This window comes from Arvicola amphibius, chromosome 1 (genome assembly GCF_903992535.2).
Source record: "Arvicola amphibius chromosome 1, mArvAmp1.2, whole genome shotgun sequence".
NCBI lineage: Eukaryota > Metazoa > Chordata > Mammalia > Rodentia > Cricetidae > Arvicola > Arvicola amphibius.
In genome coordinates this window covers 85,530,912-85,550,587 of record NC_052047.1, presented here as the reverse complement: position 1 = coordinate 85,550,587, position 19,676 = coordinate 85,530,912, and the positions used below count along the sequence as shown (strand labels likewise).

Here is a 19,676-nt window from a genome sequence, read left to right as displayed (position 1 = left end):
TGACTGCCCTTCCAGAGCACCTGGATTCAATTCCCAGCACCCACATGGCAGCTCACAACTGTCTGTAACTCCAGTTCCAGGGAACCCGACTCCCATGGCAAAACACCAATGCACATTTTAAAAAGAAAAAAAAATAGAGAGATACAAATAATCTCCAATACTAGGAAAGATTAATTTTCCAATTTAAACCCTAACATTGCAAAAGTGAAACATGTTTTAGGTTCCCAGTAATACCAATGTTTTCAAATCTTAACATTCACCACCAAATTCCTCTATCTGTAACAATTCTACTCTTGTGTTCTTTGACAGGTAATGAAGTGAGGTGTGCTTCTCAAAGGGTGACAGAATGAGGAGAGATTTCACTAAAAAGCAATCTTAGTCTTTCCACTTCCCCAATAACAGAGATGGTGAAGGATATACATCTGAATACCTGAACAAAGAATGGCCAAAATGATATCCTTTCCTCTCTCCCCCACCCCCTAAAAAAGATAGGATCTCTCTATGCTCCTGAGTGCTGCCTGCCTGTCTCTTCATCAGGAGTGCAAGAATCCTAGATGAGCACCACCACACCTGGTCTATGAACTCTATGTATGATGAAGGATGTTTTAAAAGTTTTTCTAAATCTAGCACCCTCTCCATTTTCTGTAGAGCACTAAAACTAGGACATGACAAGCAGAGTCTCCCCTGACAGCTGGATTCCCACTATGACCTGCCACACTGGATTTTAGCTTTGCGTGTTTTTCTGTGAGGATTGCTCCGGGTGTTTATCCAGAAAGCTTCATTTTTTAAAAAAATTTGTGTGTAAAAAGAAATAAAATAAAAATTAAAAAAAAAAAAAAAAAAGGCCGGGCGGTGGTGGCGCACGCCTTTAATCCCAGCACTCGGGAGGCAGAGGCAGGCGGATCTCTGTGAGCTCGAGACCAGCCTGGTCTACAAGAGCTAGCTCCAGGACAGGCTCTAGAAACTACAGGGAAACCCTGTCTCGGAAAAAAAAATAAAAAAAAAAAATAAAAAAAATAAAATAAAATTTGTGTGTGAGTGTGTGTGTGCACGCACATACACATCACATGTATGCAGGTACACAAAAAGTCACAGAAGTGGACTAGTTCTCCCTGGAGCCAGTTATGAGCTGTGTGGTGGGGGTACTGAACCAAATTAAAGACTTCCTAAAGAGAAGTGTTTTTAACTACTGAGCCATCTCAACAGCTCCAGTCTTCTAACTACCTAAAGGACTCCTTTTACTAGCATGGATTTGGTATCCTCTGATTATCAAGAAGTAGTTGAGCAAAACCCCATTTTTCGGAAGCCTAAATCCACTTCAACAGGTTTTGTTTAGTAAGTTTCTAACTCTAATAACTCCAACAGTGATCAACATCCAGATCTAGGAGAGGTGAACAGGTCTTTACCTAAACTTCTTCAGCACTCTCTTTGATTTTTTTTTTTTAGCACTTCAACACATATGTTGAAACACTTATGTGTGAAATCCATCTTTTCATTATATTTCCTGTGTTGAAATACCTACTATGATATCCTTATTTTTCTGAATGGACTCTGGTACACTTCGAATGTAAGTTACAAAGTTCTAGTAATACATATAAGTGCAATATTAGACAACTTATTAAAATGGCACATCATGCAGTCCTGTTAAATGAAAAACTAAAAATTATTACCAATACATCACTACAATTTAAATTTTAACACTGCTGTAGTTGCTAGGAAGTAGTATAAAAATCTAGAACAGTATTTATGTGTTAGTATATTTCTTTGTAAAAACTAAACCATATGCATTCTTAAAACTTAAGCAGAATTCATTAGGACAATTTAATTTTGATTTCTGAATGTCACCTCTGTTAACCGTGGTATATGAAGACTCTTGGCGTGATCACCAGTGGCCTTTCTTGATTTTCCAGGCCAGGTTCTTTTCCTGTGACTTTCAGCGACGCCAGACCATGCAAAGACATCGTGATAAGCTAAATCCAAATCAGATGGATCTACTGCAAACTGGCAAATTAATTTCAGCAAGCAAGCAAGACAATCTAGCTGCCACTGTGAAGGAGAAAACAATGTCAGCTCTCTATTTTCATTCATGTGATCACTATACATGATCACTATACAACTTTGAAATAAAAAGACAGAATTGGCTAGATTTTAAGCAACGTGCTATGACTTTTAAAAATTATGCAACTTTAAAAAATGCTCCATTACTAAATTAAACTCTCACAATAAACTTCTTCCCACTGAGTTCATTAATGTGAATGGCAAAGGAATTTCTGCATTTAAAATTAAATTTTCATAGGAATTATTTCAATCACCAAAAGGTTTCTTCAACCATTTCTCTAGAATTTATAATGCAAAGTCTTTGCTTAATTAAGTGGGGTAAACCATATGTGACACACCAGAAAGAAAATTTTTCTTTTGTATATAGCATAATATTGGCAAATGGGCATTAGAATCTGAATTCAATGGTTCATAAGTTAAATGAGCTTTCAGCTGAGCATACCCCATGGGTATACTTTATATTCAATCCTACAAGAATAAAGGCTGGAAGAGACCTCAAAAAAGTCCGGTCTCCGGAACTAGTTATATGATAGCCAAGGCTACACAAAGAAACCCTGTTTCTAAAAGCAAACAAACAAACAAACAAAAAACCAACAGAAAACAACAAGAAGAACAAAGAGTGATAAAAAAACATATAGTGCTCCAACAGTCTTCTCATCATAGGCAGCTAATTCCTACATATATTCACAAGGCTAGAATTGCTAATCCATTTCATTCTGATTTGCAGCTAATTTTCACTCCAGGTTCTAGACACTTGCCATGGACTCAATTAAATACTGTGACCACTACAGAAAGTTTTGCATTCAAAAGCTATGGCTAGTATTACTTTAATTTTCTTTTTTGAATATAAATTTTAGCAGAATATACATAATAAATTAGAAATGACACATTTGTTTTCCAGGAAATTATTATAAAATGTACTTAATAGATATCCACAGGATTTCTGGAAAAATATGCTGCAAAGACTGTACTTTTCAAAAGTATTAGAAATGCTAATAAAGGGCCAGGCATGATTGTGCACACCTTTAATCCCTACACCTAGAAGGCAGAGGCAGGTACATCTTTGAGTTGAAGGCTAGAGCTTGATCTACATACACAGTGAGTTCCAGGCCAGGAAAAAGGCATTTCAAAAAACAACAGGAACAACAGTCTCACTACATAGATGTGGCCAACCTGAACTCACTATGTAGACCAGGCTTAATATTTTCAGACCATAGGGATTCCCGACTACTCTAAAGGATACTTCGACTGAAAATCTTATACTTATCACATATGGATTTAATATATTCATTGAGTAGAATAATTAGTATAAAACATAAAATTTACAATGAATTTTAAGTTCTAATAGCAACAAGAAATTTTCTTTAAACAAGCGAATTGGAACATCACTTATATTCAGCAGAAGAATTTCAGAAATTTCACTACAATAAATCCTTGGCCACGTAGTCTCCTGGTTACAGTGGGTACACTTACATCTATCTACCAGAAAAAAAGTATCCTTCCCTAAGTAATAACAATACCATGCTACTACAAAATGTCATCAATATAATTCAAGTTAAAAAATAAAATTAGATTCAACAAATGGTATTAATAAAATTAGATATTTATATCAATAAATAAACCAATTCAGCTTTATCTTTTCCATGCAGGAGCTAACTCAAATGCAATACCACTGACTATAGCAAAGAAAACTATAAAACTGGATAGAGGGCTAGAAAGAATCAGGTGAGTGTTTCTTGTACCGACCAGAGAAACTAAGTCCAGATCCAACATAAAGTCAAGTGTGATGACATGTTAACAGTACACCCAGCTGGAGTGGGGGTGTAGAGGAAAGTGGATCCAGAGGGTTTCACTGTCCAACCAACTAGATGAAATAGTGAGCTCAAGGTTCAATGAGTGGACAGCAACAGTGAGGTCAACCTCTGGCTTCCACATACAGGTACACTGGAGCCTACTAGAAGACACATGCATACGTAAAAGAATACTTAAGTACTGCTCCAATTACAAATTTTTATGAACCAAAATTTTAATATACGGTAAGAGAAAGCAAATTAAAGTTTCTTAGAGCTGCTTTGTTGGAAGCAGACTATTTATAAAACAATCAGAACTCTGGAGGTGAAAGCATTCTGCATTCTTAAGCAGGTTTGAGCATTTCATAAGGACTGAGGCTTCTAAAACTGTAACTCCCTTAAAATGACTGAATTATGACTCACATAAATAAAACTTCAGTTAAAAATCAATGAAAGCCTTAAATACAAATTAAAACAAGAAAATGATCATCAATCTTCAACACCATAATTACACAATGACACAAAAGTATAAGCATCACAGAGACATATATATGACTTGTCCAAAATTAGGATATATTGCATTAGGATATACAGCACAACAGGAAAGGGAAAGTTATACAACTGCTGGCAGAAAGCAGCCTGCTTGCTAAGAAATCAGTATCCAAAATACACAATGGACATTTAAAACTCAATAATAAAAGGTACAATAGGCTTGAATCAACATACATGCAAATGAGGTTCAAGATGGCCAATAAACACACAGAAAGCTCTTAAAATCACAAAGGTTATTAGAAAAACATAAACACTCAACATATTAACTTCACAGGCCCTAGGCTGTGAAAATAGTAAATAACCTTAGTATGGAAACTAGGATACACAGTGCTGGTTAGAATATAAATGTTAGACCTGCTAAGCTGATTCTTAAAATATTAAACATGATTATTACTGGATCTAGCAATTCACTTCTTGTGAACTTATTATTTCTGAGTAATTAAATTTAGCACTACTCATTTCAAGCTATTCAAAAATATAGCTGGATAGGTGATGATGGCTCGTGCCTTTAATCCCAGCACTCAGCAGAGGTAGGTGATCTCCGAGTTCAAGGCCATCCTGACCTACTGGAGCAGTTCTAACAACCAAGACTACACAAAGAAACCTCATCTCAAGAAAGGTAAAAAACAAAAAGCTGAAAAATTACATAGCTGTCTTTTTATTACGGGTGTGTGCCTGTGTGTGTAGGTAGAGATTAGATGTGAGCAATCACGTGTAAAGATCAGAAAACAACTTTGTCGAAGTCATTTTTTCTTTTACCCCTTGATGCCAGTAATTGAATAGTTCATCAGGCTTTCATGGCAAATGCTTTAAGTCACTAAGCCAAAAATAACACTCCCTTCTTTGCTTCATTTGATTATATAATTTTAACCCATTATCAATCTATCAACTCTTTTATTTTTTACTGTCTTAACCTTATTACATCAAGTATATAGTAAGTTACTTTGCCAATAAAACAAAAGTGACTGAAATGAGATAAAATATAATTAGCTGAAAGCCTTTACTTACCACAGTCCATGACTCCTGCTCTTCTGGCTCTAGAATTGCAGAATTAAATATTTCCAGTAACTGTTGAAGTCCGCCAGCAGCAACAAACTGTAAGCAATGTGAGGGTGGTGATAAGGAAAATTAGCTGCACAGAATGACAATCTGCTCTGTTGACTTAGCATTTGTGAAAATATGTGCTTTATACAAATAAATGTCTACAAATAATAAAAATAAATTTGGGTTTATTTTTAATCTTTATTTTTAAAGAGTTGAGACCAGGTTTCTCAGTGTAGCCCTGGCCCCAGAACTCACTGTAAATCAAGATGGCTTCTAACTTAGAAATCCACCTGCCTCTATCTCCCAAGGGCTAGGATTAAAGACATGCACCACCAACACCAAGATAAAAATTATTCCTATATGTTTTAAAAATTTGTAAAAAGTCTTATTAAAAGTATATAAGGATGACTTTACTATATCAGTAATCCTTTAAGCCCAGACACTAGGCTGTCCTGATACAGTATTCCAATATGTGTTAGAGGAATGGGATACAATGATGACAGTGAAATGGGATAAACACTAGTGCTAAAATTAGAAGAAACAAAGTATTAAATAATCAATTTACATTATGATTTAGAGTAAAATGTAACTTTTTATTTACAATGTAAAGACTAAGTTAGGCAGGGCTAAAAACAAAGATAGCTCAGACCCTAAAATTCTTGCTTTGAAAGCACAGGACTAAATCCAATTTGTGGAACCCACCTAAAAACATGGTGCTATGTGCGTACGGTGCCAGCACTGGGAAGGCAGAGACAAAAGGATACCTAGGGCTTTCTGGTCCATCAGTGTAGCCTAACTAATGAGTTCTAAACTAATGAGAGACCATGTCTCAAAGGAGGGGTGAGGATAACACTACAAGATGTCCTTTGACTTATGTATTCATTCTCATTCTCTCTCTCTGAAACACACACACACACACACACACACACACACACACACACAACCCCCTGCCCACATTTAGCTGCCCCACAAGGCTGAAAAGATGGTTAATGATTACAAAAGCACTTGCGGCTCTTGCAAAGGACCCTGGTTCCTACAGAAAGGCTCACAATCATCTTTAACTCCAATTCAAGGAATCCAGAGAGTCCTCAAATAGTCTCCACTGCATGCAAGTGGTGCACATACATATATGCAGGCAAACACTCAAAAAACAGAAAGTTAAAATAAATCTTGAAAATTAACCTTAAAATAATGATTTATAGAACCCAAAAAGTACTTTCTCAATCTTTTCCAAAACAATTATGATCAAACCTTGCAACTCCAAGAATTTTTACTATTTTCCACTTGATCTTCACTTGAATCATCGGAATCTGGATAAAGATCACTGTAACTTCCCTGTGGGGAGGGCAAAACATAAATAAGGGAGATTTCAGTAGAAAAAAAATCAATCTAGAATGAAATAATATGATTTAGAATTCTTGTGGAGTAAAGCAGCCTTTAATGAGAACAATGGAACTGTAATTACCGTTGACTCTCTCCTTATTCTTCTGTTCGGTTTTCCTAGTGCTTCAATAATTTCAAGAGCATATAACAACTTATGAGCACTCTTAATTTTGAGAAGTTCTTTCCAATTAAGTCCATCATTGCTCTTAAATTACAAAAAGAAAAACGGTTTATCAAGACAACTTCCTAAGACAACTCTCTATAAAGTTCTGAAACTCAGAACTGAATATTAGTACAAAATACAACACTGTGTATAATCTAAAACATTTAAGAAGACAAGTAGAAGAAATGGGACTAATAGCATGTTGAAAGTAAAACTATTCATTAAAAATTGTTAAGATAAATAAGTATACAAAAAGAATTAAATTAGAACATTGCTATTTCTAGTCTCAATATATAAATTAATGTTGTTTGTATAACATGCAGCCTTAAAATGCTATTACTAAAGGAATCACTAATCACATTCTGAGCCAATTTTTTTATATACTCAAGCAATTTGGGATGTCAGATGTCCTCAACTCATATAAAGGGATACCAAGTCAAGTAAGTGGTGCAAAACAATAAACCATTTGTTTTTAATTAATTACGTGTGCATTATAGTAGATCTTCCTTAGAGAAACCCCTTATTTGTGTAGCTTTGAAAAAAAATCTTGGGTCAGGTACAGTGATGCACACTTAATATCTCAGCATTTGGCAGAGGAAAGAAAATCTCTATTATTTGTTTTTTTTGTTTTTTTTTTGTTTGTTTGTTTGTTTTTCAAGACAGGGTTTCTCAATAGTTTTGGAGCCTGTCCTGGAACTAGTTCTTATAGACCAGGCTGGCCTTGAACTCAGAGATCAGCCTGCCTCTGCCTCCTATCTCTACCTCCAGAGTACTGGGATTAAACCACAAATATTTTTTGAAACCTCATCAATAAATAGCAAATGCAGAGCTGGAGAGGTGACTCACTGGTTAAGAGCACTTATTATTCTTGCAAAGTCTCAGATTCAATTCCTGAAACCCAAATGGCAGCTCAGGGGATCTGTCACCCTCATCTAGTTTCTGTAGGCACCAGGCAAACATGGTGCACAGACATACATGTAGGCTAAACACTCATACACGCAGAAAATAAAATCTTTTTTAAAAAGGCAAATCCCTACTTTTCTAACCTTTGCATTTTATTTAGTATGTTATGTACCTTAAAAACAAATGAGTGTTTAAATGATACCATTTTTATATTAGCAAAAGAGGGGTTGGTAAGATGGTTCAGTTAGTAACATACTTTCCACACAAGCATAAGATCTGAGTTTAGATCCCAAGCACCCTTTGAAAAAGCCGGGCATATCTATCGCTGGCAGGGCAGAAATAGGAGGACACATTTGACTCAATTAGCCTAATCAGTTACAAATTCAGTAACAAGATAATCAGAAGGACCAGGAGGAAAATGGCAGGGGAATCCAACAATGACCTCTGGCCTCCACATACATATACACAACAAACACCAAACAAGGAGGCAGAAAGACTGTGGGCTCACCTGTTCATCTGAAATATTTTGGAATGCCATCAACATGTTTGGACACGTAGGAAGAAGCATCAGCAACTCCCACACACGCCTTGACAGATTTTCTGCATGAAGATGAAGTTCTTCACATTTTAAACTCTACATAAATAAGAACAACCATTTTATCAAGATAGATCAGAATAAATAAAATTTAAAACTTGGGGTAGGATTGAAGGGAGAAGGGGAGAGGCAGGGAGGGAAGCAGAGAAAAATGTAGAGCTCAATAAATGTCATAAAAAAAGAAAAAAGGAACAAGCAAACATGACTAAGACAACTGCTAGAAATGGTGACATATACCTGTAATGAGAGCACTCAGAAGGTCCAAACAGGAGTACAGACTGACCTACAAGCTGTACAGACTGAGAACTACAAGTTGAGATTTTTATCAAATTTCTTATCCTCATAACTGCTTCTTTGTCATCCTTCTAATTCAGATTTCAGATGGTCTCACAGAAACCATACCAAACCAAATAATAATCACGTGATTTTTCTCCCACTTATGTTCTCACTTAAAATTAATTGGATAGCAGAGTTCATCCTTAAAAACTAATTTATCTGAAAATATTTACTTGTTGGTATACTTACAAGGCATGTCCCGCTGTCTGCCACAAGACAGCTTAAATTGCCTATTAAATTGCCCATTTTGATCACCCTTGTAAGGAATACTTTTATTACAGTTTGCCTAGGTCATATTAAGTACAAAAAAATGGTTTGAGCAAACAAACAAAAATTACTTAGGCTGGATGAAAGTGGTGCACACCTTTAATCCCAGCACTTGGAAGGCAGAGGGAGGCGGATCTCTCTGACTTTGAGGGCAACCTGGTCTACAGAGTGAGTTCCAGGACAGCCAGGAATACACAGAGAAAAACCTCTCAAAAAAATGAAAACAAAGAAAACAAACAAACAAAAAAATTGGTTCCTAGGCTTTGATATTAAAAGATTAGAAAATTGTTTCTTAATATCAACAGAAATGACAAAATATATGGGAAAGAAATCTGATCATCACCTCACTGTCATCCACTGCCACTTTTCCTGAGGGTGGTTTAAATGAAGCAAGCATCTCTAATAAATCAAAGAGAGTAGTTAAATGAGGTTCTTGTAATAGCAAAAGCATCGGAATGTTGTCCTTCTGAGGGGGTGGGAGGCAAGATGCAGGCAGCTGAACACCTTCCCCTTTACGTTCTCTCCTTGGTGCACCCAAAGATACAAATACCATCTACAGAAACAAAAAAGAAAGATAGACAGAAAACAATTAGAGAAATAAGAAAAAAATTAGACTTTTTTATTTATAAAACAATGAAATTAAAGTACAACCTAACTTTACTTATAATTTCAATGCACAGTTATTATTTAACTATACTTTTCCAACTGTTAGTTATTAACTTGCTGAGCCAACACATGACTAAAACTAAACCACAACTTATGTGTGTACCTGCATATCTTTAAAACCAAGCTCATGAAGTGCTTTTTCATCATAGTCTGTTGTTAATTCATGTCCAGATGAGATCATCCTGACAGGCCCCATGAGGCCACCTGAAAATCACCAGAATAGGGAGTAAACTGTTAATGCCATTTGCTAACAATAATACAATGGGCTGTTCATTAAACTTAAATGTAACTCCTGAGAAACACAAAAAATAGCAAGCATGCTTCCTGCATGTTTTCTATTTTCTTAAAATTATGTAAGTATTAAAAGTAGCAAGTTATCTTTTTTACCACTAGTATATATAACTTTCTTCAAAAAAATACATAACCAAAACTTCAGTTCCAACAGGTGCATGTTTCTTTTTTTAAACTTACTGAGGGATTCTAGCCATTAAAACATAGTAGATGCCCAAATTAATTACTATACAGTGAATGATTTTATAATAGTAATAATAGAAGTGCTTAATTGGGAAATGAAATAAAATTATTGTGAAATAAAATAATCAAACATTAAAAAAGTATTTGTTTTTGATTTGTCTTTAAATTAAGGAGGATGACAATTTCACTATGAAGCCGGGTTCCTCTAACAGCTTCCTACATGTGGGGATTATACCAAATACCACCACACATAGCTGTCAGTGTCTAATTTTATGATTTCTTGCTCACAGTTCCATGGATCAAAACCAAGAATTTTTCACATGTGAGGCAGAAATTCTACCAGTGAGTGAAGCCCAACCTTGAATTTTATTAATGCAGAAAATTCTATTTAGTGAGGATAAAGCAACTATTTTCAGGAGTACTGAGTAAAACAGGACAATTCTTTACACAATGATATAACATTTCTATTCTGCATGTGATAGCAAGGCAGGGTCAACTCAGGGCCTTGACTGTTCCAAGCAAGTATTCTTTTTCTCAAGTTTTTCGAGACAGGGTTTCTCTGTAGCTTTGGAGCCTGTCCTGGAACTAGCTCTTGTAGACCAGGCTGGCCTTGAACTCACAATGATCCGCCTGCCTCTGATCCTGAGTGCTGGGATTAAAGGAGTGCGCCACCACTGCACGGCTACCAGGAAAGTATTCTACCGATAAACTAGAGTCACAACCCCAAAAATGACACATCAAAGCTCTAAATTACTTTCCCATTCACATCAAGAAAATACAGGAAAACAACTCATTTCTCACAACGAGACTGATTGTGGCCATTATCTTCCCTAGAGTAGAACTGTCATGTAGTCACACCAACATGAAGTCTTTGCAAGGGTTCGGGAGGTAATTTTCATAGGAATTATTACAGCACTTGGGAGGCAGAGGCAGGTGGATCTCTGAGAGTTCAAAGCCAGCCTGGTCTACAAGAGTTAGTCCCAGCACAGGCTCCAAAGCTACAGAGAAACCTGTCTTGAAGAAAAACCCAAAAACAACCAACGAAAAACAAAAAACAATGAAGAAAAAGAAAAAAATTATATTTAGAAACCTAAAAAAAAAAAAATCCTGTGAGAAACAAATGATGTTTGTGAACAATACCAAAACCACTGTTCTACTGATACCTAACACAAATGATACCAAGACCAGGAAAGTAGCCATTAGATCCTTAAACATTTAAAATTGCTGATGGTCTGAATGCTTTGTTCCCATACAAATATGTTAAATGAAATTAGTTCCTTCATGCAATGAAGATGAGATTTGTTGGGAGGACTATAGGACACAAGGGCAAAGCCATTACAGATGCATTAATACCTGTACAAAGGTCTGGACACAGGAGCTCTCTTTCTTTCTGACCTTTTGAGAGTTGAAGGCATTGTACTGAAACAGAAAGCAGCCCTTACCAGATTCTGGTACTTTAATCTTATATTTTGCAGGACAGTATGAAACAAGTATCAGGTTATACCTGTCTGGGCAGGCGTAATGGCTCACATCTGTGATCCTAGAACACTGAAGTCCTGGTAGGAAGATTCCTGAGAGTCTGAGTCCAGCTTGGGGCTATACAGTGTGTTCTAGGTCAGTTTGGACTCCAGAGTTAAAATCCCATTTTCAAAATTAAAACAAAAGAAACAAACAAAAAAACCACCTACAATAAAACCTTCTATTAAAGCAATTGTTATAACAACACAAGATGGACCAAGACAGCTGCTACATAATAAAGCTAAAAACTGTACTGAACATGTCAACTGTTTAACCTACCAGGAAACTCTCCTTTTCTGTTGCTTTGACCAAACTCCTGTAGCTGAGCTTGCTGATTTATTTGTTCTTTCTGTAAGTTTTCATACCAATGAGTTACTTCAGCCCTAAGATCTGCTACCTGGTCACTGGGATACATTTCAATAGTCATCTGAAATATAAGATGCAACCAATTAAAAGTTACAAAAAATTTACCAGACCCGGACCAAGCAAGCAAAGATTTGTAAAGATAAATGTTACCAAATTTGGAAATTAAAACCTTGTAACTACCTTGTCAGGAAGTCCAGCAGGCTGACATACAACCCTTAGAGGCAAAGACTGTTTGTCACTCAGTGCTTTCAAATGACTACTAATACCAGTGCCCTCAATCTGCCACTGTCTCAGATGATATGCAAACCTAAAACAACACAAAACACACACAGAGGAAACAACTTTGAACACTTTAATGTTACAAAAGTTTTTAAAATGGAAAAAGTCCACAAAAGCTTACAATAATTTTAGATTTAACATATTGAATGAATTATTGGAGGAAAAAATTCCATTATATAAATCATTAAAGGAGTAGGAGGAAAAGCAGGAGGAAAGTAAAACAGAATTCAACATTAATAATGACGTATCAAGTTATCATTTTTGCATTTAGAAGGAAAGATTTTTAAGAAATACTTCCAGAGAAAGACATATTCCACTGAAATATTTAGATATAAGAATATATTCAAGTTATGTAAATCAGTTTAACAGAATAAGAGATTGGATTTTACCCACAGCACAAAAGGAAACTGGATTAGAAGACTAATTTTAGTTGGCTAGAGTGATGCTGCTGTTGCAGAGCTGGTGTTCAATTTTCAGCAACCACACAGCAGCACATAACCACCCTAACTCTAGTTCCAGTGGATGAGACTCTTATGGACTCCCTGGAACTTGGCATACAGCAGGTACACATACATACACGTATCCAAAACAGTTGTGCAATTAAATAAATTCTTCAAAGGACTCTTTACCCACCCCCAAATTCCTTAATTCCTATAGATGTTTATATCTGTATTTATATATTTATATCTATAATATAGATGATGGATCGATAGATGTCTAAGACTAATCAAGAGTTCTGACATAAAAGGATAGAAATTAACTTATTTCCTACAAGTGAAACAATACCCTGGGCTATGAATGAACATAAGTAATTAAAAGTATGCCTTCTACTAAATATTTCAAGTTTTAGTTTTTATAACCTTGCTTCCCCTGGAATGTTGATTTCAATAATTTATATTATTCTCGAAGAAAATGGGCAGGTGATCTGACACACCCTACTAGCACCGCTGGTCTCTATCCAATCACTGCTGAAATTAAACCTCTCTCTAAAAGGTAAATTCTTTAAGATATTACTACTATTCACTATAATACAAGCTATATCAAATTTTTATCTACATGTTACATAAGTTTAAATTTGTAATAACCACACTGACCACTTGATATACAGGGAGACAAGATATGTTAGGCAATACATAACTTTTCAGCTACTGCTCTGGTTTTTTGTTTTATTTATTAGTAAATTTAATGTAATTAATGGTTTACTAGTTACTCAAAGATATTCATATAATTTGACAGCAAGATTAACTTTAGCATAAAATGAATCCGATACATATGAAGGACACAGGCTATTTCTCCACAGTATCACAAAACTAGTATCGATGAGAAGGAGTCCTGGGTTTAAACTCCGTAAACTCAGGAAAAATACTACTGAGCCTTTGGAAATGAAAAGTAAGTAGTTTTGTATATAATGTTAAATACTGGTAAAATTACAATGTACAAGACCTATGCATTTGTGCTAACATACCAGTTCGCTACTCTTCACATAAGAAAATTGGTTCATAAATAATTCAGTATAACATTAATGGCAAGTATGTCTAACATGAAACAGAAATTATAGACTTTTCCCCCATACAGTATCTTAGTGAAATGTTTGAGTTATACAACAAGTTTGGATTGACTTTTTAATTAATTTGAATGAAACCACCACATTTGCTTTATTTTAATTTTTCTAAAGTGGTACAGGTTCAGGGCCTCTGATGTTTCTGTGAAAAAATTCAAGAGTTCTTTTACATATTGTTTAAAAACCCAAGAATTATTTAAGTAAATCTCTACAAACTAATCATAAAAGAATCTTGCACTACACAAATGTTTCAAATCATATATACATATAAAAAATGTATAGGGACATCTTTCTTACTGAGTATTTCCTACCAGTTCACTAAAATGTCAAAAAAATGAATTGCATGTGATTTTACAAATATCAAACTAAGATCTGAGGTTGAAAGAAGTTATAACTTTAACAAATTTTCAACACAGTTCTTAGTACTTTTACATTAATACTCATTGTTAAATGACTTTTAACAAACAGAATTTTGTAATTAAAACTATCTACTCACCTTTCATTTCGGTTGATATATTCATAAATGTTAATTTGCTTTATTTCTGTATTACACAGGGTATGTCTAAATTAATTATATAGATATTCATTAACACAGAAAGTTTTGGTCATGTTTCCATGGTAAATGGAAATTCAAAATTAAAATACTCTCTCCTAGTCCAGGAAGAAAAAAAAAACAGCAAATGAAACAAATGATTCAACTTGATAAAATATGAAAGATTATATGATGTTGTTGGGGAGAGTGGCAGTGTTAACTTTTCTCAGTGTTGGTGTTCCTGCCTTTTCGGTCATAATTAATACCTCCGTAGAAATGGAATTCTGTCCAGTTTCTTATTCATGCATAACTGCTGAGCGCCTTAACATTTTCAAATCTGTATATTTATGAGGATATTATATTGCCTGTTTCAATGGGAAAATGATACCTAAGTTTCTATATCAACAATTTCCTTTACAATCCATTTAGTTTTGGTATATTATGTTTCCTATGTGCCCACGACAAGAACTTTAAGAATACATATAGAGATGCTATCAATAAAAATATTTAAACTGACTTGCGTAGTACAATGTAACAAAATTACCTTCTCCTAAATGCTTCCAGATGTGTCTTCAGCATAAGTAATCCTCTTTCTATAACTGTGAGACTTGAGTGTGATTCTTGTTCAAGACTGCTAGAAGCTATCATAAGACTTTCCATGCACTTGCTAATAAATTCTTGCTCCTTTTCCAAACCCGTTTTACCTGAAACCCAGATACATATTCATTACACTTTTACATTTTTATTGACCTGTATTAAAGAAAATGAGCCAAATTGAAGCTTAGTAAAATCTCCCTGGGGGAAAAAATACTTATAAGAACTGGGAGTGGTGGTACATGCCTGTTAGTCCATCACTCAGGAAACTAAGGCAGAAGGATTGAGAATTCTAAGCCAACTAGGGATAGCAAGACTGAGTCTCAGAAAAATAAATACAGATGGAGGGATGGCTCAGCAATAAAAATAACTGGCTGCTCTTACAGAGGACTCAAGTTCAATTCCCAGTACCCACACGAACCATCTGTGACTGCAGTTCCAAGAAATCTGATGTCCTCTTATGGCCTTGTGGCAATGCACACATGTGCCACACATACATACATTCAGGCAAACACTCAAACAAATAAAATCTAAAGTTTCTTAAAAGTTTTAAAGAAACAATCAAAAAAAATCTTGAAATTTTACAAAAATTAATTTTTACTTTTTAAACAGTACTTCAAATCACTTACCATTAATGTAGTAGGAGTTAATATACTGAATAGCTGCTCGACTGACATCACCCGACTGTGCTCTTAATGCAATGCCCCAAAACTGGTCCATACCACACAGCTAGAGAGTAAAGGCAAAGACATCTTTAAAGTTTGTTTGTTAAATGAAGACAGATTATTAGATTAAAATAACAAATATGGAATTAAACAGTAAACTTAATACTTTACAAAGTACTAAAAGTATAGTTTATAATATTTGGACATTATATAATAATCATCATTAAGAAAAGTTTACAAACTTCCTTAGATAATGAAGAACTTTTAGAATCAATTGAATTTACTCATAAAGCAGGAAAACTATATATGATGCTTAATAAATTACATGAAATACAATAATATAAAACATGTTGCAAAGGAATAAAACCAACAAATTATAATAACTTACAAAATACTTCAATGCTTTGCATCAAAGTTACAGTGATAAATCTATCACTTTCATGCAGTCATTCATAATTTAGTGGACACAGTAACCAAATTCTTATTCACATTAGTGATGTTAACTAGAGATACCAAAGGAAATGTTTCTGCTAAGTGCTGCACAGAAACAGCTCAAGTCCAAGTCCTAAGTGTGGACAGAGTGAAGACAGACGGCCTCCCAATGGGTAACTAGACAGCCTCAGTAAATACCACACAGCAGAACATAGTTATTAAGTAGCAAAAAAAGATTGTCTTGAAATTATTAAATAGAAATGTAGTAATTTTGGTGCTAAGATTAAAACATTAAAAAACAAGAACAAAATAAGCCCCACAGACTGGAGAGATGGCTCAGTGGTTGAGAGTACTGGCTGTTCTTCCAGAGGTCCTGAGTTTAATGCTCAGCACCTACATGGGGGCTCAGAATCATCTATAATGGAATCTGGCTGTCTCTTCTTATGTGCATGAAGATAGAGCTCACATGTACATGAATAAATAGATCTTTTTTAAAAGTCCCATATCACTATATAAAGAAAAGGCACACTAGGAAGATAGGAAAGAACACGGCCGTTAGAAGCAAAATTATTTTGTGAGACAACATCTCATGAAGTCCAGAATGATCTAGAATTCACTATGTAGTCAAGAATTAACCTGAACTCCTTATCCTCTTTTTTCAACCACCCAAATCTGGAAATTACAGCTGTGGACTACTTTCATTATTACTAGGTTTATGGGGCACTGGTACTGAAACACAGGGATTTGTGCCTGCTGGGAGACCATTCAATAAACTAAGCTATATCACCAGCCCTAAAATTATTCTTTATAATACAGATTACTAACAATTTTCTCCTCCTCATATAAAACATAAAAAATTAAATACACACAATAATACAAAAATAAAAAAGCTACCAATTCACTAACTAGAAGAATATTTAACAAGGAAGACGTTTAAATAAGTTTATTCTAGAAAAATAGTGACAATCATCCAAATACATTGCAGTCATCCAGTCTGGGGAAGGAAAATATTTTAACACCAAAGGTAAACTAGAAATTTGTAGAAGTGTGCAGTTAATCAGCTAATCATAATGACTGATCTATGCAGATCTTCATAGAAAAAAATCACTACAAATTACACTATATATTAGTATATACTGCTATAAAGGAGGTAAAATCTTAGCTATAGCAAAAGGCATGCATATTGGACTTCAGAGTCAAGGAAATAGCTCAGTGCAAAGTGCTTGCTGTCAAATAATGATGGGCTGAATTAGACACATGAGGACACATACGGTAGAAGCAGGTTGACTCCTGTAAGCTGTTCTCTGACTTCCACAGTAGCACAAATGTGCTCACATACAAATAATTAAAGTTTTTAAAAGTTATTTCATGCAAATTAAATTTTCCACAAAATAGTTATGTTTTCCAGAAGCTGCAAGAAAAATAACAGAACAGGCACCTCTCCTAGACACATCACAAAGCAAATAATGAGACATTTTGAGGCAAAAGCATACTTTCCTTTGGCAAATATAATAAAATCACAACACCAAAATGCAAATATAAAGCATTTAAAGTTTGAAATAACAGCTGGTGATGGCACACGCCTTTCATCCCAGCACTCGGAGGCAGATGCAAACAGATCTCTTTGAGTTTGAGGTCAGCCTGATCTACAGAGTGGGTTCCAAGACAGCCAGGGTTACAGAAAAAAAAAAAAAAAGAAAAAAAAAAAAAAAAAAAAACCTGTCGGGAAGGACAGACACTTGAAATAAAATTAATCTTTATAATAAAGTCAAAGTTTATAGAAAGATAACTTGGCAATCTAAGTTGAAGACAAGAAAAAAAAACCTCAAATTTTATCTGATAGAACACTAAGTCTAAAAGCTTACCTCAGAATTTGAGCCACCATCATAGGCACTGGTAGCCAATCGAGCCAAGTTACACAGATGCTGAAACAGGTTTAAGCCAGTCATGCTTATTGTTTCAGGTTTTAGCTGGGGCATCTTAAGGAAAAAATGTTAACAGATTTTATTACATTATTAATTTTACTAAAGACAATATAGACAGAAAAACATAAGAAAAGATTTGGCGATATTGTAAACATTTAAGTAATTTTTAAAAATTCTATTCATGCAAAGCCTGAAGACAAGTGTCATTCAATCAGGAGCACCTGAATGATGTTTACTTCAATTAAAAACATACACACAAATCAAGAAAAGTAAATAAAAATGTTTTGTCATCTATTAAATATGACTATATACATTTATGTTATCTAACTAAATGTAGTTTGTATTGAAAGGAAAAAGTTACGATAAAAAAATTCTATCTGTACCTTGCTGTAAAACTCATTTATTATACTGTAACACAGAGATACTGTGAATTAGCAAGGAACTTTTCTAATCATAAATAAATAAATAAGTTGGGCAGTGGTGGTATATGCCTTTAATCCTAATTCTTGGAAGGCAAAGACAGGAAGAGATCTGTGAGTTCAAGCCCAAGCTAATCTAAAAGAGCTAGTTCTAGGATAGGCACCAAAGCTACAGAGAAATCCTGTCTCACAAAAACAAAAATAAATAAATAAATAGATTAGATAGATAGATAGATGATAGATAGATGATAGACAGACAGACAGACAGACAGACAGACAGACAGACAGACAGATAGATAGATAGATAAAGCTAGCCAGCCAGCCAGCCAGCCAGCCAGCCAGCCAGCCAGCCAGCCAGCCGGGTTGTAGTGTGCACACCTTTAATCCCAGCACTCGGGGAGGCAGAGGCACGCTGAGTTCAAAGCCAGCCTGACCTACAAAGCAAGCCCCAGGACAGTTAGAACTGTAACATAGAGAAACCCTGTCTCGAAAAAACAAAATAAAAAAATAAATACATAATAAAAGGATAGACCGACAGACAGATAAGATACGTAGATAAAAAAGGCACGAGGGAAAAAAAAACAGTTTTCAGTCTCATACAGCCCAGGCTGACTTCCAACTTGCTATGTTGAACGCCTGATCCTCTTCCCACCACCTCTCAAACGTTGAGATTATAGGCATGTAATATCACAATCTACATACATCTTTTTTTAAAAAAAACATTAATTCAAATGTTATAGTTTTTATAATAGTAGCTACCTGCAACATCTGATTATGTTACTATCACCACTATACTTTTTACAAGGCTGTCTCAAGAAGCTCACAAATGTGGATATTAGCTTATAGTTGGCCAAAAGACAGACTGAAATTATGGAAATTTAACTCAAGAAGACCCTGGACTTAGGTACTATACTTGTTGTTATGGGCACACATTTAAAACTGAGAATCATTTTTAAAATTAAAGACCCAAAGACCAACATTTATGGTTAGTGCCATCCTTAACATTATCCTAATTGCTCTAAATTATTGAATAAATAATAGATTATATTTATAAATATAAACTAAATTTACATTTAGTTAAAAATAAAAGGCAACACGACAGGAAAATCTGAATTGGAAAAGTTATATAAGGATCATCAAAACCCGATGCATTT

General features: G+C 34.8%; 1 protein-coding gene across 1 annotated transcript in view; it reads right to left on the bottom strand.

Annotated features, from left to right (window-relative positions):
• Positions 1–19,676, bottom strand: part of Usp34 (ubiquitin specific peptidase 34) — a 178,177-nt gene that overhangs the window by 72,915 nt on the left and 85,586 nt on the right. The window contains exons 23-34 of the mRNA XM_038324438.2: positions 18,044–18,157; positions 15,711–15,810; positions 15,032–15,191; positions 12,296–12,422; positions 12,029–12,176; positions 9,861–9,961; positions 9,435–9,644; positions 8,402–8,527; positions 6,910–7,032; positions 6,696–6,779; positions 5,409–5,495; positions 1,846–2,046 (exon numbers count right to left, since the gene is read on the bottom strand). Coding sequence (XP_038180366.1) covers positions 1,846–2,046; positions 5,409–5,495; positions 6,696–6,779; positions 6,910–7,032; positions 8,402–8,527; positions 9,435–9,644; positions 9,861–9,961; positions 12,029–12,176; positions 12,296–12,422; positions 15,032–15,191; positions 15,711–15,810; positions 18,044–18,157 — 1,581 coding nt within the window. The remainder of the gene's footprint in view (positions 1–1,845; positions 2,047–5,408; positions 5,496–6,695; positions 6,780–6,909; positions 7,033–8,401; positions 8,528–9,434; positions 9,645–9,860; positions 9,962–12,028; positions 12,177–12,295; positions 12,423–15,031; positions 15,192–15,710; positions 15,811–18,043; positions 18,158–19,676) is intronic.